We start from the raw sequence: 25,648 nt of genomic DNA on the forward strand, positions 1-25,648 counted from the left end.
TGTTTCACCATGTTTAAAGGCTTCTGTATATATTTATATAAAACACTACATTAAGAGGTGGCTAAACTAAATTCGTCTGCAAGATACACTGACGGAACTAAGTCTCTCTCTGTCAACGTCCTCAGCATCATAATCTTAGACGTGATAAAAGACTCCTTGAGTGGTGAAGTTATTTATTCGGCATTAAGCAGGTTGGCCTACTATAATAACTTTCATTCTCCATCACCATCTCCATTGTCTAGCTCTCAGTCAGCTCATCAGTTAATCAACTACTTTGGGACTCATTTACTGAAATTTGAAGATTGTCAAATTTTACATTGTGTTAACACTATGTACCACATAATTTGATATTCTGGATCTTTGCGGACACCTGCATTTTCTCTAATTAAAAATGTTTAAATCAAATAAAAATTGATATTAATCTTACCCTAATGAAATATCCTTAAATCAAAATATTTAAATTAAACCGTATAAATTAAACATAGGAAACTGATACTGGGAGCCCAAAGAACAGAGGATGGATCATACAGAAAGAAAGCAAACCAAGAACTGTACCGCAAGATAGAAAAGATCTCAAACACCATCCGGAAGAGGAGAACCATGTTCTTTGGACACATCTACAGAATGGACCCGGGAAGACTGACCAACCAGATAGTAAGATTTTTTGAGACCAGGGAAACTGCGGTACGCTGGCATCAGGAAGTGAAGAAGGACCTGACAGAAATGGGAATACAAGGATCGGAAATGAGCAACAGGGAAACTTACAAGTCGAAAATAAAGAACACAAATATTTTCCAAGGAAAAGTTAGTCTGCGGACCCAAACACCATGGACGGAAGAGAGAAGAAGGTTGCAGAGTGAAAGAATGAAGGATTACTGGGCGCAGATCAAAGCCCAGAAACAGCTGAAATCGAATTAACGTGGTCCACAGTTGGCCAGAACGACAGAAAGAAAGAAGAAACATAGGAAATTGAAGTACTATACCATACTTTCATGTTCGTTACTTTCTCAGTCTAAAATTGCATAACACTGTTGGAGAATTACTTCGTACGGTTTTTATAAGAAGCTTAAATCCGTTCAATGTAGTATATTCTCGGTTCGAAATTTTGTGAATTAAGATGATTGGTGAAATGTCTAAGACTCCGTAATAAATAGTATTGATTGGCTGGATGAATATTGTTTCTTAATTGATGTTGTTTGCATGTGTATGCAGGTTTATCAGACGTACAGTATTTATAGAGAGAGCGCGCACCGTCTGGTACATTCCGACAAACATGTGTCAGTTGATTGGATCTCGCTCTGACTTAATAAACAGAAGTGAATCGCAGCTCTCCACTGGGTCAACGACCACTCGACTGTGGTCTGATCTCAAGACAGATAATGCTCACTTGTTTACGGAATGTAAGTAGAATGACGGATGTAAGTGGAACTCAAAGAATGTCACATAACTTGTGTCTTCAATCTCGGTGTCTTCCATCCACCAAGAAATTGTTTCGTTGTGGAAATTAGGAACATTATAATCAGTTCAATGTGTGTCTAATCATTTACGTGTCACTTATGTCACTGTTGAATTGTGCTCTACTTTGTCATTTGTCAGAAATGTACATGGTAGAGATCCTGTATATACCACTCTCATTCTATAACAGGCCCACTTTGAACAACTGTTAGTTTTCTTGATCTCTGAAATATAACAACTATTGATGCTTCAGTTTCAGTCATAGCACAGCTAAGAATTGCATGGCAATATATTTGTCGATACAGCGAAGGAAGTAAAGCAAGGTACCAAGACTTTCAGCAAAAGCGAGATCATATATAACAGAATATTTGAGAACATTGCTTGGAGCTTGTACCAAGCAGACTTCAGACCAGATTACAGCTGTTGTGATCAAGTGCTGTCACTTTTAACCTTTGTAGAAACAGGGTTCGAAAGGAAGCAGAAAACATCTTCGATATTTTAACATGAATATGTTTTTGTGGGAGTTGTTGTTGGTGGTGGTGGTAGTGGGGGGGCTTATATCCGTAATTAACGTCATCAATTTCTCGACAGTGTAATAATGGCTACCAGTCTTCATTATCTATGTATACTAGGTCAGTAGCGTCATCTATATGTTGCTATAAGAACACATGGTTCGTGAGAACGAGTACCATTTACTACCTATCGTATTTGGTGGTGATTTGAACATCGATCTGAAGTCGGCACCTGCTCAAGAGTGTCGCGTAGCCGAAGGTGTGACGATAATCAATTTTGAATTATGTCTCGAATGAAGGTATGTTTGGTTCGGACCTGAGTCGTAACTCGAGTCCAAAAGAAAATATCAAATCACAAGTCGAAGATTGATGATAGTATTATTCAAAGTTCCAAGTACGTGATACCTAACGTATTCGCAGCTCTTATAATACTCTGATAATTTCTGAATAATAAGACTTGAAAGGTACAGATGATTTATTAGAAAACGAAGTGAAGTCCTCTCAGCATACAAGCTACAGTAGATCTGCTCGTACACTGAACGGCCATATACGGATTACATTGATATTTATATACCCTCACAAATTTGTGTGTGTGGCCTCTGGCTTGACCTAGCGGCCTGTTTATTATATCATACCTGCCAACTTTTAGAAATAAAAAATAGGAAAATTTTATAATTCTTGTATTTCATTACATATATTGTGCCACGGTCCAGGTGTAAAAAGGACAGGATAGAAGGCGCACATATCTACAATTACAATGCAAATTGACCATTAAATTTAAAATCTTAAACTAAGAAAACAAAATAATGGTTGCAAGAAAATGTACCTAATCATTTACGACACACATTACGAATGATAATATTTATATCACACCGACACACGGAACAAAATCCATAATAGTTACCTTTATTAGACTGTAAAACGAACGGGAATTTAATTTTATAGGTATCTCTGAACTCTTGGAGATAATGTTTATGTTTTTTGCCCATAACGTGAAAAGAAAATACCAGAAACTGTCACCGACACAACTCCCTGAAATACATGCAACTCATTAAATTTATGAAGAATGAACACAAATGCACAGAAATACGCAAAACTACCACATACAAAACAGATCAATGTGTCTCATACATTATTAACATACAACTTTGACCGCAAGAAAAAAGACGTGGCCTACAACTCCAACGAAACTATGCACAGAAACGATGTTAACATTGCGCGAACCACGCAATAATAAACTAATTCTTTCGTCTCGATTACTGAGTCGTTAGCGCGCGCTAGCCGTTTTGCTTGTAGGACAATTTCCGTACCGAATCCCCGGCTCCAAAGCACACACGCTGCTGCAGCGAGCGGAAAACACGATACACGAAGGCGACGGACGATACTCTCGCGAAATAAAGCATCAAATAAATACAATTGAAAATGAGGTTGCGTAAATTACACAAGCACATAAGAATTTATCCTTTATCCAAAGCTATATTGGTCAAAAATAGGAAGAAGTAAGAATAAATCAGAAAATCGGAAGACGAGTTAAAAAACGGAAAGTTTCCGGGTAAATCGGAAGGGTTGGCAGGTATTATTATTATTACATATCAATCTGGTAGGAAGTTCCTCTCCTTTGAAGGGTGGACTGCTATGGTTATAAGCTAAGCAACTAAATCGATTCGTGTTTATGTTATCACACATAGTGCTCTTGGCTAATGATCAGCACATAATTTAATACAATAAATACATTCCTCTTATTTACTTACTCTTTGAGAAGGATGGCGACTTCGTTCATAACAGGAAACAGATCTGCCTTGAGAAGAGGGCTGACTTGAGTCATATCGCAGATGTGGTCTAATGACTAACAAATATAATTTATACTCGTGTGCGAGAGTTGCTTGCGTAGTTATTCCACAGGAGTTTCTCTCTATCATGCGTGATACGTTCGCCCTCGAATTAACCCTTTTCCCTACAGTGACAAGTATAAGCGTTATCAAGAATTTAATTCAAAAATGCAGTACTGTAGCGCTGGTGAAATTACGGACCGTATTATTATCCTAAGGTAATTTCTCAAACGTATAGTGCCTGTGTTGCTTTTATAAAATAGGCCATCTTTCCCCAGAAAGTTCTTTAGAGTCTTCAATCTTTGAATGTTATCACAAAGAAGTGCTATTAGGTTAGATTCTTTTCAGCACCAAAAAAAGAGGAAGTTTGCAATTTCTTACTGGTAGAGAACACCTGAGAAAGCGTTGGTCAAATGTGACTATTCAGTGCTTATATTAAGCGTACGTGTTAAAAATGAAGTTGTTCTCGGGATTCGAATTCGATTTCTCCTCCTCTACTATCATTACAATATTTCAAAACACTCACAGTGAAAATATAGGAATCTGAAATGTAACTGAACTATTGTTGTTTGCCAAAGTAATAACATGTAAATAAATAAACAAACAAACACATTCCCTGGCGCCTTTTCAAGCCTTTTCCTTCTGCAGGAAAAGTGATACTCACAGTGTTTCGGGATTCTCAAGAGGCCATCAGTTCAGCTCCGATCAACTGGTGAAGGAATCGGTGCATACGTGGCTTGCTGCGCAACCAAAAACCTTTTTTGCAGAGGTTATCAGAAAGCTTGTGAAACGGTGGACCATGTAAATTGAAAAGCAGGGTGGCTATATTGAAAAATGATGAGTATGTTATTAGTATGTTAAAGGGTTTAATCAATCAATCAATCAATCAATCAATCGATCAATCAATCAATCAATCAATCAATCAATCAATCAATCAATCATTAATGATCTGCATTTAGGACTTTCACCCAGGTGGCATATTCCCTATCAATTCCAAAATTGGCTATTCCCAAGATTTCCCTATCAATTTCTATTAAACATTTTCAAAGAACTTAAAAATTTATCGAACATTTCCTTTGATAATTTATTCCAATCCCTAACTCTTCGTCCTATAAATGAATATTTCCCCCAACTTGTCCTCTTGAATTCCAGCTTTAAAAAACGACCCAGCCACTCTCACTAGAGGAGTAGCACGTGCACCGATGCTGTGTTCAGTTGCCACGTAAGAACTCGCTCGCTCTTTCGACTTCTAAACCCAAAATCATATCCACTAATGTATGCTTTTCCGTGTAGCGAAGAAAATCTACGAGTGCGAAGATTTTTGACCCCACTTCTGCCTTCGATGCTATCTGGAGGGAAGTATTCTTCGAGTCTTAGCCACCAGCTTACAATGAGTAGCATGGTTGGTTAGATATTCGTCTTTTGTGCTCAAGTTTGGGGCATCGAATTACAGCGCAATCGTGTGAGAATCTGTCAGCCCCTACTGGACCATCATGCTAACGAAGATGAAACGTTTCTGAAACGGTTCATCACTGGAGATGAAACATGGGTTCACCACTTCGAACCAGAGAGCGAAGGTCAGAGCATGGAATGGAAGCATCGTGGATCCCCAGTCAAAACAAAATTAAAGAGTCAGATGTGCTTAAGTGTGGCATAAAGTTTTCTGTATATTTACTAACACGTCAAATTACCCGCTAAGGGGGGAATATTCTAAGGCTGGTTTCACACCAAATACGTCCAGTCACGTCAAGCCCGTCCAGTCACGTCTAGTCCGTCAACAGGAAAATCCAACACTGAATCTCCCTTTTTTTTTGGGCTACCACAGCTATATTTCATTCACGCAGACCAAGTCTCAGTCAAGTCAAGGTTAAAGCAGTCCCGTCAAGTGGAAGGGGAAACAAACCGGGCTTGATTCTGATGCTTTCAGTCCAGTCCAGTCCAGTCCAGTCTCATTGTTTTAACAACACGAGTTACATTCTGATCAGTGATCAGTGTAGTTATTTAGCGTTTTTTCCTGCTTGCGTTTTGTGCATGAATCTGAAAAAGTGGATTTTCTTTTATGCAACTTTCTTAAGTGTCTGTGCTTTTTAATTATGTTAATATCACTGTAATTATAATAATGTTAAAATAATATAATTTGTATTGTAATTTTTTGTGTGGTGTACTAAACACTTATTTGCATTAAAGGTAGTATTTGTGTTAACTTACCTTAAAAATATTTCTTGTATAGCCTTTCGGTAATTAGTGTTTTTCTTTTCACCTTCTTTCGAACCAGGTCATTAAGCTTCACAAACTTTCATGCCCCATTCGGAAAAATTTATAAAATTTGAACGGATCGTTCACCAAGTCGGGAAACAAATGAGAGAAAGCACCATAGATATCCCTTCTGAAATTAATCGGATGAACCCACAATCGCGATCTTGCTTTTCTTTCGGCGGACTATCCGGCGCAAAACTACGAGTATAAATTTAGCTAGCTCAACTTCCATTTCCAAGGCAGAAGGAAAACTGAATTCTATCCACACCTTGTCCTTTCTTCTGGGGATGCGACTGGACTGGACGTGCTTGGTTTGAAACCACAGGACTTAACTAGACGGGAGTGGCCTTGACGTACCTAGACGTACCCAGACGTGACTGGATTGACTTGTAAAGACTTCCTTGGTGTGAAACCAGCCTAACATTGCGGAATATCTTACAACCCATTATACGTACGCAAGTCAATAAGTAACTGCAATGTTCCTCTAATTGTCTTTAGGTTGGCTCTATGGCGTTGTGTGCTCACCATCCGCTAGATGTCACCGTTGCATATGTCTGTGACAGGTTTCAGCATTATCAGATCAGTACAACTTGCGCTGTTGAGACGTAAAGATGACCGCGCCACTCTCTGTTTGCACCAAGGAAGAACAGTGCTCCGTAATCCGTTTTTCTTTGTCTGAGGGTGTACCAGCAGTGGATATTCATAAAAGACGTGCAGCACAATACGGGGACAATATGCCACAGCGAAGTGATTACCAGTGGACTGAACAGTTCAAAAGGGGTCGCACGAGCGTGAAGAATGAGGAAAGATCCGAGCGTCCGTCTCCAGCCATAACTGATGCCAATATTGAACAAGTGCGTGATATGATCCTGAATACCAGACGAGTGACTGTTGATGACGTCGCAAACCATATGCACATTAGCCATGGTTCTGTAGATGAAATCATGCATGACAGGCTTAACTTTTACAAAGTCTGTTCGAAATGGGTTCCAAAACAACTCAGTGAAGAACAGAAGCGCAATCGTGTAAAAATCTGTCAGCCCCTACAGGACCATCATGCTAACGAAGTTGAAACGTTTCTGAAACAGAGCATCACTGGAGATGAAACATGGGTTCACCACTTCGACCAGAGAGCAAAGATCAGAGCAAGGAAAGAAAGCAAAACGAAATTCAAGAGTCAACCTTCTGCAGGAAAAGTGATGCTCACAGTGTTTTGGGACTCTCAAGAGACCATCGATTCAGCTCCGATCAACAGGTGAAGGAACTGGTGCATACGTGGCTTGCTGCGCGAACAAAAACTTTTTTTGCAGAGGGTATCAGAAAGCTTGTGAAACAGTGGACTATGTTAATTGAAAATCAGGGTGGCTATGTTGAAAAAATATCAATAAAAAGTGTGTACTCTTTTTGTAATAAATTGTAAAATCTTATTGCAGATAGGTAATGGCGGACAGTGCATAGACGCAGAATTCGAGGCTCGTGGCGAACGTGAATTTAGCAGGTGAATTTTCGTAGTGTGGCAGCTCAGAGTTTATTACACTATCTCTACCAAAGCAGTAGTTCCGTGTGAGTGTTAGTGAAGTGATTGGTGAAAGCGTAAGGCAAAATTTCAATAAATTCATAATGCCACGCAAGGTTAAGCAAGTGCCAATGGAAACCATAGTTAAGCAGGCCGTACAAGAAGCGCTGAGCAGCAAGGAGACACTTGGCACGCTTGCCAACCTTATCCAGGACCAGGTAACAAAGTCAGTTGTTGATCAATTAAAGGAGACTATTAATTTTAATACGAGTGTAATTGAAGAACTTAGGAGGGCCCTGGAGGAGCGGGACAAAACAATCAGTGATCTAAAACTGAACTGCAGGATAAAATTGACTGTTTGGAACAATATCAAAGAAGGCAGTGCCTACGTGTGTTCGGTATACCGGAAACTGCGGACGAGAACACTGACAACCTAGTCCTAGACATTGCGAAGGAAATCGGGGTCGGTCTTTCCGTGGATGACATTGATAGGTCTCACAGGGTTGGGAAAATCCAGAACGGGCGTCCGCGACCTATAATCGTCAAGTTTGTATCATACCGTAAGAGAAACGCTATGTTCACAAACAAAAAGAAACTTAAGGGCTCGAATAAAACCATCCGCGAGGACCTTACTCCAGCAAGACTCCGGCTTCTTCAGGACGCAGTCGCAAAATTTACCGTCCAAAACGTATGGTCTAGAGATGGGATCATATATGTAAAACATGGGAACCGAAAACTAGCCATTACTAATCGTTCAGATTTGAACAGTATTCACTAGCCATGAGCAGACTCTCTGCAATATAAGGACCGCCATAGTTGTTTTAGTTCACTTAAGTTAATTTTCCACATACTGTAGTTGTAGTGTTGATTTAGGTGATAATCTTATAGTTGTAGTAGGTACTTCTTACTATCAGTTGTCATAACGTTCAAGTTGGCAGCATTAAGCAACCAGAAAACAAATGTCTCTAATTTCAGCCTCCTTTCACCACTGTCCCAGGCAGGTCATTACCCCGTCGTGCCAGCCCCCTCGAAGAATACCGCTAACCGTCTCAAAGACATTCTTGCGCCCTACCCTACTTCTCTACAAATAGCACATGTCAATGCACAGAGCATTGTCCCACATTTCTCAGAATTCTCCGAAATATTTTCAACCTGTAATCTGCATGCTATAATGATTTCAGAATCATGGCTGCGTCAGTCTATCCCTTCAGCACTGGTTAAAATGAGTGGATACACTTTAATTAGGAACGATAGAGAAGGAACGCCTGGAGGCGGAGTCGGAATGTTCATACGTGACGATTTGAAATACAAGGTAATATTCAAATCACCAAGTGAATACTCTCACAGGCCGGAGGTCTTGTTCGTAGAAATTGAAATTCGTGGTACGAAGTGTTTACTCGGTGTAGTGTATCGCCCACCGAAGCCCGGAAACACAACGGATCTAGAGGAAGCCCTACAGGATTTAGAACACATGGTTTTAATGGGAGATTTTAACACTGACCTGACAAATGCAACTACTAAAACTAGGCGACTAACATGCATGTTTGAATCCATTAATATGACAATTCTGCCCTTACAACCCACACACCATGTTGCAACATCGCACACACTCCTTGACCTAATCGTTGTAAACAATAAAGACCGTATATTGTCACATGGACAGATGCCTGTGCCAGGCCTTTCCCGCCATGATATGATTTACGCTGCATACTCTTTGAAGTGTCCAAAATACAAGCCTAAGATAATCACATACAGAGATTTCAAAAATTTGAACGAAGAAGCCCTCATTGAGGACGCTCTGAGCACACCATGGCACACAGTTCAGTACATAAAGGATATTGACGACAAAGTATCTCATTTTAACAAACTTCTCTTAACTTTATACGACAGACATGCCCCATTACGTACTGCTCGAGTAAAGCGACCATCTAACCCTTGGCTCAATCAAGAAATTCGTGATCAAATGAAAGACAGAGACGTAGCCTATAGCTACTATGTGAAATATCCTACACAGGACAATTTTGAGAAATATAAAAGACTCCGAAATAAAACAACGCAGATGATAAGAAACGCTAAAAACGCTACTCGTACGAAGTTTTAAATACACATAACTCTGCAACTGTATGGAAAATTCTCCGCGATATGGGTCTAAATAAAACAAAGACAAAGGATAGTAACTCTAATGTACCTTTGGACGATCTGAATAATTATTTTAGCTCAAGAAACGTCCAGACGAATGGAAATACCAAGAGAGCCACTATTGACAAAATATCTTCAAAGAGAAAGCATGGTGGAGAAACATTCTGCTTCTCTCGTGTGACTCCAGGTGATGTAAAGAGCGCCCTCAATGATATAAAATCAGGGTCTACCGGACACGACGGAATAAACCTGTCCCTTTTAAGAAAAATTCTAGACATCATTCTTTCTACAATAACGCACATTATTAACACCTCTCTTATGACGGGAATCTTTCCTGAGAACAGGAAAAATACCATCATCAGACCCTTGCCGAAAAATAGTACCCCTATAACCTTTGACGATTACCGGCCTGTTAGTATCCTCCCTGTACTAGGAAAAGTACTGGAAAAACAAGTACACAAACAAATGACAGACTATCTCTTACATCATAACTTACTCGATAGATATAAATCAGGGTTCAAATCGAATTACAGTACCAACACAGGACTGGTAAAAGTAACTAACGACATTCAGCTAGCAATGGATAACGGACAAATGACAATTTTAATTCTTCTCGACCTTACAAAAGCATTTGACTGCGTAGACAAAGACATTTTACTAGCCAAATTAGAAGCGATGAAATTTTCTAATAATGTATTATGCTGGGTACGTTCCTATCTCAGTGGACGTAAACAATGTGTGTCAGTGGGAGACAATATGTCTAGATGGCTAAATACTGAGATGGGGGTAGCACAGGGTGGGGTGTTATCACCGCTTCTGTTCTCCCTATACATGAATGACCTATCAGAACAACTGACGAACTGTAAATATCATTTATATGCTGACAATATCCAATTGTATATTCATACCAAGCCGAATGACATACAAGAAGCAACTATGAAACTAAACGAAGACCTATTTAACATTAACGAATGGACTAGTAGCCACTGCCTGAAGGTAAACCCATTAAAATCGCAATCCATCATAATAGGATCTAAAAAAGCGCATGCCAAGTTAGAAAGTATCAATATACCGGTTATCAAGATCAATGAAACACCTATAACACTGAAAGACACCGTTAAGAACCTTGGAATAATTTTTGATAAGTATTTAAGTTGGTCAGAGCACGTAACAAAAATTTGTCGACGTGTATTCGGCTCATTACACTCACTGCACAAACTGAGGGACTTTCTTCCTGTCAAAACCAGGAAACTGCTCGTTCAAGGACTAATTCTACCATTATTTGATTATGGTGACGTAGTTTATAATAACATAAGTTATTCACTTGGTTCCAAACTTCAACGGGCGCATAATGCATGCATTCGATTCATTCTAAATGTTCCGCTCCATTCCCACATCAGCCCATTCCTCCATCAGCTGTCCTGGTTAAGATTATGCGATAGACGCAAGCACCATGCTGTTTCTCTTCTGCACAAAATACTGCGAACAGGTAAACCAGACTACCTGAGAATAGATTTCAGCTACCTCTCTCCCTCAGGTAGAACACCCGCAAGGTCATCAACACGATCCCTGTTGTCCATCCCCATTCGCCACAGTAGGATGTATAACAACTCATTTGTACCGGGGACCATACGTTCCTGGAATTCCCTCCCGGCTGAAATTAGAGACATAAGCAACCTAAAGGTATTCAAAAGAATGTGTTGGAACTTTTATCTACAATCAGAATAATTTACTCCAAGAAGTACCCTCAAATGTTAGATTAAGTCAAATGAATAAAATGTAAGTGTAAGATTAGTAACATTAACAATTTTCGAGGTATAGTTTTAATAATAGTAAATACTATAAATTCATTTTAAAATGTTAAAAACAAATTATGATACTTTACATTTTCAGTTAAATTACATTTCACGTTAATTTTAAATTATATTAAACTTATTTTTAATTTTAAGTAGTTATAATGTTCTGTTTACACAGGTGTACAATTATATGGTTTGGCATAATAGCAGGCTTCATAGCCTGAGCCCCGCCATGTACAGAAAGACATAAATAAATAAATAAATAAATAAATAAATAAATAAATAAATAAATAAATAAATAAATAAATAAATAAATAAATAAATAAATAAATAAATAAATACTTATTGACTTGCCCTCGTAATTCAACTGAAGAGAGAAACATATTTATACGAAACAAGTGAAACTGATTTTCGTTTACGAATAATGTTATATTACATAATTATTATTACCAGCCTCGGCGTGTAGGGAGAGTGTGCCTGCCTCTTACCGGAGGTCCCGGCTTGATTCCCCGCCAATCCAAAGATTTAGGCGTAGGCTGGGATAACCTCAGGTCTATATGCTCCTGCAGAAGTGGAAAACTCGTTTCTACATTTTCGACTTTCTGGCGGTTAATCAAACCCACGTTATTCCTGGTGAACCTAGCACACTTCTACCGCATTGGCTAGGTAGCTTAATCCTTTAAATTAATTGTAGTACAAGAACTTAACCTGGTGATCCTCAAAGTAGGATTATATTCTGTGAACTGATTATTGAAAATGTGCATGACGGAGTTATTGATTCAAATCACGTTCTGTCTCCTGTTGAAGCTTGATTCCACTTACACAATATTACGTTAATACGTTGATTAACGATACTGGAGTTCTCATAAACGTCATACGCTGTGTGAGAAATCCCTTCTGGACCAAAACTAGTAATGTTGTGCGCAAATACTAGTGGAACAATACAGACTCGATTTTTTAAAGGATTCAGTTAATATTGACAGTTATGTGCAAATAATTTTGTAACTCTTACTTCCATAATTAACTTAGAGGGAACGCAATTTCCAGCACTGTGCGATGGTTCATACAGCTAAAGTTTCAATGCGAGCAATTTTTTTTTTGCTAGGGGCTTTACGTCGCACCGACACAGATAGGTCTTGTGGCGACGATGGGATAGGAGAGGCCTAGGAGTTGGAAGGAAGCGGCCGTGGCCTTAATTAAGGTACAGCCCCAGCATTTGCCTGGTGTGAAAATGGGGAACCACGGAAAACCATCTTCAGGGCTGCCGATAGTGGGATTCGAACCTACTATCACCCGGATGCAAGCTCACAGCCGCGCGCCTCTACGCGCACGGCCAACTCGCCCGGTATGCGAGCAATTGAGGAACTGTTTGAGTCTAGAATCATCAGTAACAACTAACTTTTCTAACGGACGTCCCCTTCCCCATTGTGAGCTCTACATATAACACTAATAATTTGTTTTTTCTCGGAAACGCATACATTTGAGAAAAATACAGACTAAATGAGGGGATTTTGATATTCACAATAGTTCAGTGACAGAAACCAGGAGGTGTGGCTGGAACAAGAATCTAAATTGAAAATATAAAGATCATAATATGTCAACAAATAGTCTATATCAGGCTGCTGCTTCAAGTCCAAAGTGTTGGCCTGAAGACAAGTTTAAATAAACACGTAACTAAATTAATTCACTATTTCCGCTCACATTAATTTCCTTGAATTTAAAATAAATAATGTTTGCATTTAAGATGTGAATGTATGCTTCAGTGCATAGACACTGAGAGACAGAATAGGAAGAGACATGTTGGGAGAATAGATAGAAGAACCCTGCAGTAAGTGTCCTCTGGGAAAATATTAATGCGTATATTTGTGGGGTATCATATTCCTTTTTGATTCTGAGAAAGTTGTCGGTCCCCTTGTTTTAAATTTCTTACAGCCTTAGAGGAACTACAGGCGATCGATAACAATAATGCTATTGGCTTTACGTCCCACTAACTACTTTGACGATTTTCGGAGACGCCGAGGTGCCGGAATTTAGTCCCGCAGGAGTTCTTTTACGTGCCAGTAAATCTACCGACAGGAGGCTGACGTATTTGAGCACCTTCAAATACCACCGGACTAAACCAGGATCGAACCTGGCAAGCTGGGGTCAGAAGGCCAGCGCCTTAACCGTCTGAGCCACTCAGCCCGGCCTAAAGTCAATCGTCTGTCGAGAAATAAATCCAATTTTCCCTAAAGAATTAATAATGATGGATTATTTCGTTAGTTTACGTTTAGAAAATGAAGGAAAGCAGTTGGAACATTTTATGTGACAAGATTTCAGCGGGCTTCGCTCCGCCTAAAAACCACGATTAGCAATAAGAAAAAGGTTCAACGATAAATGCATATCACCAATAGAATAGACCATGCTACAGAATAATAATAATAATAATAATAATAATAATAATAATAATAATAATAATAATAATACGGTGAGTAGTTTCTCTCATCTGTTGGCCAGCAGGCGCGCCCAGCTTATCTGCCCTCCGTTGTCTCATCACTTCCCGTTAGGCTGGTTTCACACCAAACACGTCCAGTCACGTCAAACCCCTCCAGTCACGTCTAGTCCGTCAACAGGAAAATCCTCCCTTTGTTTTGGGCTACCACAGCTATATTTCATACAAGAGTCTAGCCCCTGCGATCTAACTATGGCTCCACCACGCCGAATACTTCCGAACAAACCCGAGAGTTATCGAATGCACTTGCCAGGGGGTGAAGGTAAATAACCCGCCTCCCTTTGGAATTCCAGCTGGCGTTTAGTGTGTTCTGTGTTGCCTGGCGCCTTTCTTAACTGGTTTGTAGTGGTAGAAGAAATTATCTTTAACAGGTGATATATGTGTCGTAAGTTATACGGTCGGTTTGTAGCGGTAGAAGAAATTATCTTTTTTTTTTTTCTTTCTTTACGTCGCACCGACACAGATAGGTCTTATGGCGACGATGGGATAGGAAAGGCCTAGGAGTTGGAAGGAAGCGGCCGTGGCCTTAATTAAGGTACAGCCCCAGCATTTGCCTGGTGTGAAAATGGGAAACCACGGAAAACCATAGCTGCCGATAGTGGGATTCGAACCTACTATCTCCCGGATGCAAGCTCACAGCCGCGCGCCTCTACGCGCACGGCCAACTCGCCCGGTGAAATTATCTTTAACAGGTGATATACGTGTCTTAAGTTATACGGTTCGTACTATCATTTTTAAAATGCCAAAATCATATATCTGTTCGGAATGTGGAAACAGCTACAATTATAACAAAAATCTTAGGAAACACGTGTCAAAAGTACATCCAGACAAATTAGGTGATATAGCTCCCCTTAAAAACAGCAAGAAAACATATGCTTATAAGTGTGAAAGTTGCGACAAACAGTTCAATAACCAGTACGTTTTTAAACAGCATGAACGGCAATTTCACGGGGCTGTTTATCTTAATGAGAAGAGGTTACAGTGTGCATTGTGCAGTTTTACAACCGCTGTGAAGAAAAGTTTTCATGAACACTTAGAATCAGAACATTGTATTTCCGTTAAGCTGGAACGTAACGAGTTTCGTACATTGCAAGATTTTCTACAGTGGAAGGAAGAAACTGAAAAGAAATCCTTGGCTAAATATGTTAAAAAGCGTGGTTCGCACCGTGGCGCTGACAATGTTACTAGACATTACTATACGTGCCGTCGTTCGGGACATTACTCTTCTGAAAGTACAGGGATTAGACATATTAAAACTCAAGGAAGCAACAAAATAAATGGAAACTGCCCTTCAGGTATGCAGGTACTTGAGTTTGAGGATGGAACCTGTAGAGTTGATTATATACCAACACACGTAGGGCATGAAAATGATGTAGCTCACCTGAGTCTAACAGAAATGGAAAAAAGAAGCTTGGCTACAGATATCCCCAACAAAATTTCGTTTGATGCCATACTAGACAAGGTCCGCGACTCACTTTCGGACTCTAAACTAGATCGGATTCACCTCTTAACAAGGAAAGACTTGTACAACATTGAACACTGCTTCAACTTATCTTCCTCGTCCGTGAGACACAGTGATGACGGTACTAGCGTTGAAGCTTGAGTAAATGAAGTAAATTCTAGTGACAATCCATGTGTTCTGTATTATAAACCCCAAGACACAGTGAATGAAAAACACCCAGGATTAATGGCAAGTGATTTTGTATTAATTATCATGAACAGTGCCCAGCGAGAAATCTTGAAGTATGGAAGCGACTGTATTTGTGTCGATGGGACTCATGGAATGAATAGTTACGGTTTCGAACTGACCACACTTCTTGTTCTAGACGATATGAGACAGGGGTTCCCGTGTGGTTTTCTCATATCTAATAGAAGTGATCAATATGTCCTTTCTATATTTTTTGAGTATGTAAGAGAAGAGGTTGGAAAATTAACTCCTAAAGTTTTTATGTCTGATATGGCAGAATCTTTCTTCACGGCCTGGATTTCAACAATGGAGCAACCAGAAATGCGACTCTTCTGTTCCTGGCATGTAGACAGGGCTTGGAGGAAGAACATTTCAAAATCGAAAGGAAAAGAGAAGCAGGCTGAGGTATATAAACTTATTAGGACCTTAATGCAGGAAAGAGACATCACAGCATTTGAAATCATGGTTCCAGCTGTAATGAAACAACTTAATGAGGATCCTGACACAATTGAATTTGCCATATATTTTCGGGAAAATTATCTGAAAAATGTAAAGTCATGGGCTTATTGTTACAGAATAAACAGTGGCCTGAACACTAACATGCACATCGAAAGAATGCATAGGACACTAAAATATATATATTTACATGGTAAAAATGTCAAGCGACTAGATAAAGCAATTCATGCTTTGATGACCTTCGTAAGAGATAAGTTGTTTGATCGGTTGGTGGTACTTACAAAAGGAAAAGTAACGAGTAAACTTAAAGATCTTAGAAGCAGACACAAAGCAGGTTTGCAGGTAAATTCAGGTCTGATAATTAAAGAAGCAAATGGCTGGATAATTCCTTCATCTTCCGATGTCAAGGAGACCTATTTCGTGCAGGAAAATATTTGTAACTGCAATTGCAAATTAGTTTGCGAGGAATGTAGTGCCTGCATTCATCAATACACTTGCACCTGTGTTGATTCCAGCATAAAATGGAATATGTGCAAGCATATCCATAGCATTTGCTTGCTTAGAAGGAGCCAGAATGAAGTGTTCAGTTCGCTGCATAATAATGGCGACAGAAACAGTGAGGATGACTTATTCATTCATACAGATGAACACTGTGCCACTGAGAAGGACAATATTATAGAAGAGCTCGCGAAGAAGGGAAATAAGCAATCTACTCTAACTTTGGAGACTGAAAAAGAGAAACTAACAGAAGAGTTCACTCAGTTAATTAGAGGAATACGATCAGAAAGTGAAATCACAGTTCTTAAACGCCATATGGCATCACTAAAAGCGACCATAGCTGCTGTTCGTTGTAATGAAAGCTGCGAACCCTTGAGGAGAGACAAATCGGTACCTCTGTCAAGCAAAAGATGCATAGTGCCACAGAGGAGATTGTTTTCCACTAAAAGGAAAAAGGAAAAGAAGTGCTCAGGTATGAGGAAACCTGACGGCACAGAGGCACAGAATATCGCTGTTTCCTTACTTTAGGGAAACTGACTGTCCCCAGTCTCGTGTATATAGTGTAATAACTTGTAGTGTGTAGCGTGGATTGTTGTAAGATAAGTGTTTTATTTTCGAGTTAAGGCCTACTGTAATTAGCAGCATTATAATTAACAAATGTTACGTGTACAGACTATCGAAAGAAACTTTTGTGATCGAACCAAGGACACCGATATGAAAAATTAGAAGCCCGGGAAGCAGCATCGTCAAATTCACCAGGTATGTTTGTATGGTCATTTTAAAATTTATTGCCTGTGTTTGAGCCTGCTTTTTGTGATATTTGTCACTGTAAAATTTCATGCCTGTGTTTGTGCCTGCTTTTTAAATATTTATTTTAAAATTTCTTGTCTGCGTTTGAGCCTGCCTTTTGTGATATGTCTTTTTAAAATTTGTCTGCGTTTGAGCCTGCTTTTTGTGATATTTGTCATTTTAAAATTTCTTGTCTGCGTTTGAGCCTGCTTTTTGTGATATTTGTCATTTTAAAATTTCTTGTCGGTGTTTGAGCCTGCTTTTTGTGATATTTGTTATTTTGTGGTATTTGTCACAGTAGCTTGTTGACGAGTGAGAACTTACAATTTGAACTGACCGCCGTAACATGAGGAGTAGCCGGCGTTAGTGCCACACTTACATCTCGATAACTCTCGGGTTTGTTCGGTAGTATTCGGCATGGTGGAGCCACAGTTAGATCGCAGGGGCTAGACTCTTGTATATTTCATTCACACAGAACAAGTCTCAGTCAAGTCAAGGTTAAACCAGCCCCATCAAGTGGAAGGGGAACCAAACCGGGCTTGATTCTGATGCGTCCAGTCCAGTCCAGTCTCATTGTTTTAACAACGCGAGTCACATTCTGATCAGTGTAGTTATTTAGCGTTTTTTCCTTCTTGCGTTTTGTGCATGAATCTGGAAAAGTGGATTTTCTTTTATGCAATTTTCTTAAATGTCTGTGCTTTGTAATTATGTTAATATCACTGTAATTATAATACTTATGTTAAAATAATATAATTTGTATTGTAATTATTTTGTGTGGTGTATAGCCTTTCGGTAATTAGTGTTTTTCTTTTCACCTTCTTTCAAACCAGGTCATTAGGCTTCACAAACTTTCATACCCCACTCGGAAATAAATATAAAATTTGAACGGATCGTTCACCAAGTCGGGAAACAAATGAGAGAAAAGCACCATAGATATCCCTTCTGAAATTAATCGGATGAAGCCACAATCGCGAACTTGCTTTTTTTTCGGCGAACTATCCGGCGCAAAACTATAAATTTAACTAGCTCAACTCCATTTCCAAGGCAGAAGGAAAACTGAATTCTATCCACACCTTGTCCTTTCTTCTGGGGATGTGACTGGACTGGATGTGCTTGGTTTGAAACCACAGCACTTAACTAGACGGGCTTGGCCGTGACGGACCGTACCCAGACGTGACTGGATTGACTTGTAAAGACTTCCTTGGTGTGAAAGCCCGCACTTCGCAGTTCAGATCCGTGCTTAGAACATGTATTAAGAGTGTTGATCTGTCTCTCCAGCTGTTCTCGAGTTGTGAAGTGTTACTTCGGGGTAGAATTCTCATAATGCCTCTACATGTGTACATTTTAGATGAAGGGGTAGTTATGTACGGTAATTATGTAAAAACAGAGTCTTGCAGGGAATCGTTAGGCAATTTACAACACAATTTCCAGGCGTACGTCCTCCACAAAGAAAGACCGTGCGGAAACTCGTAAACAAATTGAGAGGAACTGGTTCTTTATTCGATAAGAAGCGAAGTGTTAAAAAAGTGTACTTAACGTGGAAAAGGGAAATAAAATCGCAGAAAGATTAGAACATACGCATACAAAACCCCAAAGACGACTTAGACAAGAAGTCGGGATTTCGAAGAGCTCAGCTTGGCGGGCTAGGAAAATGTTAAAATTGAAACAACCGTAGTAAACAACGATAATCACTTAGGCCTATACACGAACTGCATCCACGTGATCATGACAAGCGGCTTCATGATGAAATAACTGACCCACCTTTTTTTTTTTTTTGCTTTACGTCGTACCGACACAGATAGGTCTTATGGCAACGATGGGACAGGAAAGTGCTAGGAGTGGGAAGGAAGCGGCCGTGGTCTTAATTAAGGTACAGCCCCAGCATTTGCCTGGTGTGAAAATGGGCAACCACGGAAAACCATCTTCAGGGCTGCCGACAGGGGGGGTTCGAACCTACTATCTCCCGAATACTGGATACTGGACGCACTTAAGCGACTGCAGCTATCGAGCTCGGTTGACCCACCCTTTTTTTTTTGTTATTTGTTTTACGTCGCACTGAAGGGATAGGAAAGGACTAGGAGTGGGAAGGAAGCGGCCGTGGCCCTAATTAAGGTACAGCCCCAGCATTTTCCTGGTGTGAAATGGGAAACCACGGAAAACCATTTCCAGGGCTGCCGACAGTGGGGTTCGAACCCACTATCTCCCGGATGCCAGCTCACAGCCGCACGTCCCTAACCACACTACCAACTCGCCCGGTGACCCACCCGTAAAGTGTTCCTCTGACGAAGCATGGTTCCATTTACACGGATATCTTTCGATGCAGAATAACAAATATTGGAGTACAGGAAAACCCCATCGCATATACGAAATTCCTCTACATGACGAACGGATCGGAGTATGGTGCGCAGTGAATGGATACAGAATTATAGGACCTATCATTTTTCAGGGCACAATTAATGCACAAAGATACAGGGATAATAATTATACTGAAACCATTTTTGACGAACTGACTGACACTGACTGTCTAAACGGATATTTTCAGCAAGACTCTGCCATACAGTTAATGACACATTAAACTTAACTGAGGAAATTTTTGAAGACCGTGTTATTAGTACTAGCTTATGGCCGTCACGGTTCCCAGATTTAACTCTTTGTGACTTTTATTTATACCGAGCTCGATAGCTGCAGTCGCTTAAGTGCGGCCAGTATCCAGTATTCGGGAGATAGTAGGTTCGAACCCCACTGTCGGCAGCCCTGAAAATGGTTTTCTGTGGTTTCCCATTTTCACACTAAGCAAATGCTGGGGCTGTATCTTAATTAAGGCCACGACCGCTTCCTTCCCACTCCTAGCCCTTCCCTGTCCCATCGTCGCCATAAGACCTATCTGTGTCGGTGCAACGTAAAGCAACTTGCAAAAAATCTTTTATTTATGGGGGAGCTTAAAAAATAAAGTGTATGCAAGGAACCTCACACGTTGGACGAACTGAAAGACATATCCGGATAGAAATAGTCTCAATTATGGAAGACGAACTTATGCGTGTGAATCGGTGTTTCCTAAAACGATGCCAGAAATGTGTGGATGCAGGAAGAGAACATTTTCAACATTTCCTATCATAAGGCTCCTTGTCTTAATTCTTAATTACTAATTTTCTTAATTTTAATGTCATGCACGGATAAAGTGAGCGAAGTGCAGTCCTAGTTGCTATGCCGCGGAGCGGGGAGTGATGAGTCAACGGGGAACAGATAAGCTGAGCGCCTGCCGGCCAACCAATGAGAGAAACTCACTGTAGTAACAATAATAATGTGAACCAGGTGCATCGGTTCTTCAAATTAACGGGTCAAAATACACTCATTTGCAAAAAAAAAAATGCGCACCATTGGTACGTACATGGGTACAGACACAGGACGTGGTAGTATAAAGAAAACATCAAAATATTGTATCACATCAAGCATTTATTGTAGGGTAACAAACACTTGGAGGATAGATATAGCACGGTGTTGGAACAACCGTAGCGGAGACAGGCGATGATACGGTCGAGCATGGAGGCACACAGACGTTTGCTGTTCTCCTGAGGAGGATCCTGCCACAACTGAAGCAAATGAGCCTCAAAATCTGCCGTAGTTGCTACTGATCGAAGTTACTGTCTATTCTGACCTCAAACGTTCTTGATGGACGAGAGGTTTGGAGACATTGCAGGCCAACGAAGCATGTTTACATAATGAAGGCATGCCAGAGATACCCGTGCTGTGTGAGCCCGGGCATTATCCTGCTGAAAAACGAGATTGTCGCCCTGCATCAGGAAGGGAAGCACACAAGATCGCAGAATTTCCTGAAAGTATCGCCACTCATAAGAGTCCCTTCATTCACGACCAGTGGGAAGCAGGAAAACGGCACCCCCCACCACATCTCTCGACGGGGCGCTGTACCGCTCTACAATGGAGCGTGGACTACTGCACTGGCCAGGACGTATTCAGACTCGAATTCGGCGGCCCTCAGTATCCAGATAGAGCCATGAATCGTCGCTGAACACCATTCATTGCCAGTCCACATCCTGCCATGCTGCCCGTTCCTGGCAGAAGTTCAAACGTGCTCGGCGATGCTCAGGTAGTAATAGCAGTCGTCGTAAATGACGCCACGACGACAAATTCTGCTCTGCTAGCCACCTGGATATGATATCCTCAACTGCCGTGACATGTCTTTGAATGGTGAGCAGCGACGCCCGTGGAGTGCTTACAGTCAGTCGCACGATAAAACGATCCTCCCTTCTCGACGCGTGGATGTACCGTCACGTTCCAATTGCGTTCAGGACAGAAGCGCAGTGTAGTCAGAACGGTTTAAGTGGTGAGTAATGCGGCCAAAACTTCAAATCCGCCTCTCTTAGGCCGACGATGCGGGTTTTCTCAATCTTTTCTAGCTGGTTAAAGACATGTGTTGCATGTGTTGTCGGGGCATGCTGTGTCTTCACTCAGCTTTGCTCTGTAGCCCACAGTGTTGATCACCATGTAACAAATATTTGTACGGCCTTTTTATCTGTACCAAATATAACTTTGTAAAAGTTAAATGGACAGTACTACGAACAAACTGACTGTCGTTCCATGGAATCCTCTGTCACCTCTACTCGCTGGGGTATTTATAGACAATTTCGGGAGAAATCTTCTTTCGTCACCAGACCCTGTAATTAAAGATACTGTATACTGGTTTCATTACGCTGATGATATGGAAGAGAATAGAATACTCCCGTCCCTTAGTTCCGGATCTCCTGAAACTAAGGAGAGAGCATTATCTTATTGCAATTCATTGAAGTTTGACACATGCATTACATTTTCCTCTTATAATTATTTGACTATTACTACACTAAATATCATTTATTTTGTCCTAGACGTTAGCATTGCTATATTGTCTAGGACAACATGCATCTTCCCTTTCCTTAACTTACTGAATGCCTACTTTTGTGTCACAAGTCTTTTGGGGTATCCTACCATTAACAACATAACGGCTGAATTACGAATAGAAGATAACAATACGACAATACAACAATTTATATACCGGGCGAGTTGGCCGTGCGGTTAGGGGTGCGCAGCTATGAGCTTGCATCCGGGAGATAGTGGGTTCGAACCCGACTGTGGGGAGCCCTGAAGATGGTTTTCCATGGTTTCCCATTTTCACACCAGGCAAATGCTGGGGCTGTGCCTTAATTAAGGCCTCGGCCGCTTCCTTCCCAATCCTAGCCCTTTCCTATCCCATCGTCGCCATAAGACCTATCTGTGCTGGTGCGACGTAAAGCAAGTAAAAAAACATTTATATATTACTACATTTGATATTATATTTAACCTACTATTCATTATATTCATTATTCTAGGACACGCAGGCGTCTTAACAATCTTATCCTTATCCTTCATTATTCTTGTTTGTATTTGTTTTTTTATTTCCTTTCTCCACATTATTTTAAACTACAAAAAAGATGCTATTTTCCCGGTGTAATCCACTCTTTATTTATAGTAGCTGTCTCTGTGGATCAGTGGTAGAGTGTCGGCCTCCGGATCCCAAGATAGCGGGTTCAAACCCGGCAGAGGTAGTTGGATTTTTGAACGGCGGAAAAAAGCTCATTCGACACTCTATGTCGTACGATGTCGGCATGTAAAAGATCTCTGGTGACACATTTGGTGTTTACCCGACAAAATTAATTAAATCTCAGCCATAGACGCCCAAGAGAGTTTCGGTTTATTCAGTCTGCCATCTAGTGGGCCTAGAGTAAAACGAAACGTCGAAATTGACGAGCCAGATGGCGTCAAATTGAAATGTCTGCACACGGTAGCTGAGGCCATACGATCATTATTATTATTATTATTATTATTATTATTATTATTATTATTATTATTATTATTATTATTATTATTATTATTATTATTTAATAGTTTAGCAGTTGTATATAATTGTTTCTCTTTTTCTTTTCTTTTATATTCACTTCCCAGAGATTTTACTCTCAGTGCTTCGCTTGCCTTGCAAACTCTTAATAGATGCGTTTCTTCCATTTCTTCTCGACAGAGTAGACGCTGATTTTTATTTCTCTCTCTCTCTCTCTCTCTCTCTCTCTCTCTGACCTTTATTTTTATTAATTCCCATTATCCACCACTTTGATGATATAACATGCTTGTATAGAGGTACCAACCGTCACCGTGAGAAAACTACTTCGCTTACTCAATTCCCGTTACTCTTTCTTGCAATTTACTCTTGTAACTGAAAGCAATTTTAAATTAAGTTTTCTTGATTTAACTATTGACCATTTTCAAAATATCCACACCTTCAGCATCTACAGAAAATCCACTTCTACAGATGTAATAATTTCATATAATTTCCAATACAAGCTAGCTACCTTCCATAGCATGATTCATAAACTTCTTCCTGAACCCTAAAATCAGTCGATTTCGATAAATAACTTCAGATTATTAAAGAAATTGCTGTGAATATTGGCTACAAGATGAACTTCATTGACAAATTAGCAACATGAAAACAGAAGAAATGTATAGGATTTCAGTTTACTCATCACTCCATCAAGAAAAAAAAAAGTGGACAATTCTACCATACTATGGTTCAGATTCTGAAAAACTAGGAACTCTGTTACAAAGACGTGGTTATTCTGTAGCACTCAGATGTAGTCCTTATTTCTCAAAATCATCGTAAACAAAGGATACCATCAGAAAGGAAATTAAATGCCAAATGTCGTGTATGTAAATTACGGTGCGGTGACTGCAATTCCGATTACGTCGGTCAGAAAGAACAAAATTTTAAAATCAGTATGAAACGACATATTAGATGAAGTAAATTACATAAGCACATAGAGTCGTCCTTCTCCATACATCTTATGACAAACACACATGTCTTCAATCCGAATAAGAATTCTTCATGTTGAAACCAAGGTCTTCATGTTAAATTTCAATGAAAATTAATTAAATGTTTTTAAATTGAGTATTTCGTAGCATTTTTAATATTGGCATGTAGCATTTAGAACAATACCAAATGTAAAAAGTCGTACGCTGTGATATTAACACTAAATAAGTTACCGACAGGCTTTGTCAGACCCCATTGTGGCATACTTGTAGGAGTTTTAGAAGTATGGTGTTGTAGAGATAAACATAGCTATAAATTTTCCTTTAACATACATGTCCTGTATTTCTTTATGGATTTCTGTATCTACATGCATTTAGAAATCAGTATTTAAATCAATAAATTATTTTATTTTGTCATTTGAACACGCCCATTAAACGCTTAATACGAATTATTTTCATGTCAATTTAATTTACGTACCTCTTTAGTTTGACATTCAGAAACCTCAGAACCTGTGCCGGACCCCTGATTTAAATTTGAAGTGTAGTAGGGACAGCGCATGCATTCATCATGGCTACCAGTATGTTATTCTTAAATAGGCTACATGAAAATATCTCATAAAAATGTAATTATTTTATTTCTTCTTTCGTAGAAACACATTTCACATTTTGTACACAGTTTCGCATTTTGCCCCAGATTTAAAATCACAATGATGCATTTAATTGTCTTTCAAGTGCCAAATACAATTATATAAATATTTTTCACTTATCGCGATTGTGTAAAGCTGCCATGTGTAACAATGGTTTCATGAACTCCGAGGAAGCAATTCATGTTTTTCATAAAACATTTTTGAACTCATGAATTATTCATTTCATTGATTATATATTCATAGGACCCTATTATTATGTCCCTGAAACACCATAGTGGGGTCTGAAAGCTCGATGTGAAATATATAATTGCACACCTCTCTTATTTATACCAGTGGAATTTAGGCTCATCCATGCAAATTCGGTATCTACCTCTGTGTGCGCTACAATGAGTCTTTCCAATCCGTCAGTTGTAAAGGGTATTTTGATGACACAGAAACATCAGTGTGGTAGTCACGGCTGTGTTATTCAGATGGGTCAGCAATGTCCTCTTGCAGTATTTGCTCTTTGTTAATGTGCTGACATCAAATACTTGCGTGTGTCTGCTCTATGATACGTACAGTGTATCTGTATGATGTTTAACATGGCTAGTTTGGGTTCAGACTGTCAGAAAAAAAATATTAGGCAGATATTGGAGGATGGTGACAGAGAAAGGGATGTCGTTGGTGATTGAAAATTAAGAGTCCGACAATGTAACTGAACACACTGAAACCAGCAGAGTTGATATGTTCAGAGTGTAGCAAACAATTTT

The 25,648-nt window shown here is 39.8% G+C and overlaps 1 protein-coding gene across 1 annotated transcript; it reads left to right on the plus strand.

Moving 5' to 3' along the window:
* The first annotated feature begins 15,708 nt into the window (after nt 1–15,708).
* Nucleotides 15,709–21,451, plus strand: LOC137499438 (uncharacterized). Its single transcript, XM_068227120.1, has 3 exons — nt 15,709–16,428; nt 16,546–16,987; nt 21,105–21,451. Exons 1-3 carry the CDS (start codon nt 15,709–15,711, stop codon nt 21,449–21,451), a joined length of 1,509 nt encoding a protein of 502 aa, XP_068083221.1.
* The last annotated feature ends 4,197 nt before the right edge of the window (nt 21,452–25,648 follow it).

This window comes from Anabrus simplex, chromosome 1 (genome assembly GCF_040414725.1).
Source record: "Anabrus simplex isolate iqAnaSimp1 chromosome 1, ASM4041472v1, whole genome shotgun sequence".
NCBI classification, from domain to species: domain Eukaryota; kingdom Metazoa; phylum Arthropoda; class Insecta; order Orthoptera; family Tettigoniidae; genus Anabrus; species Anabrus simplex.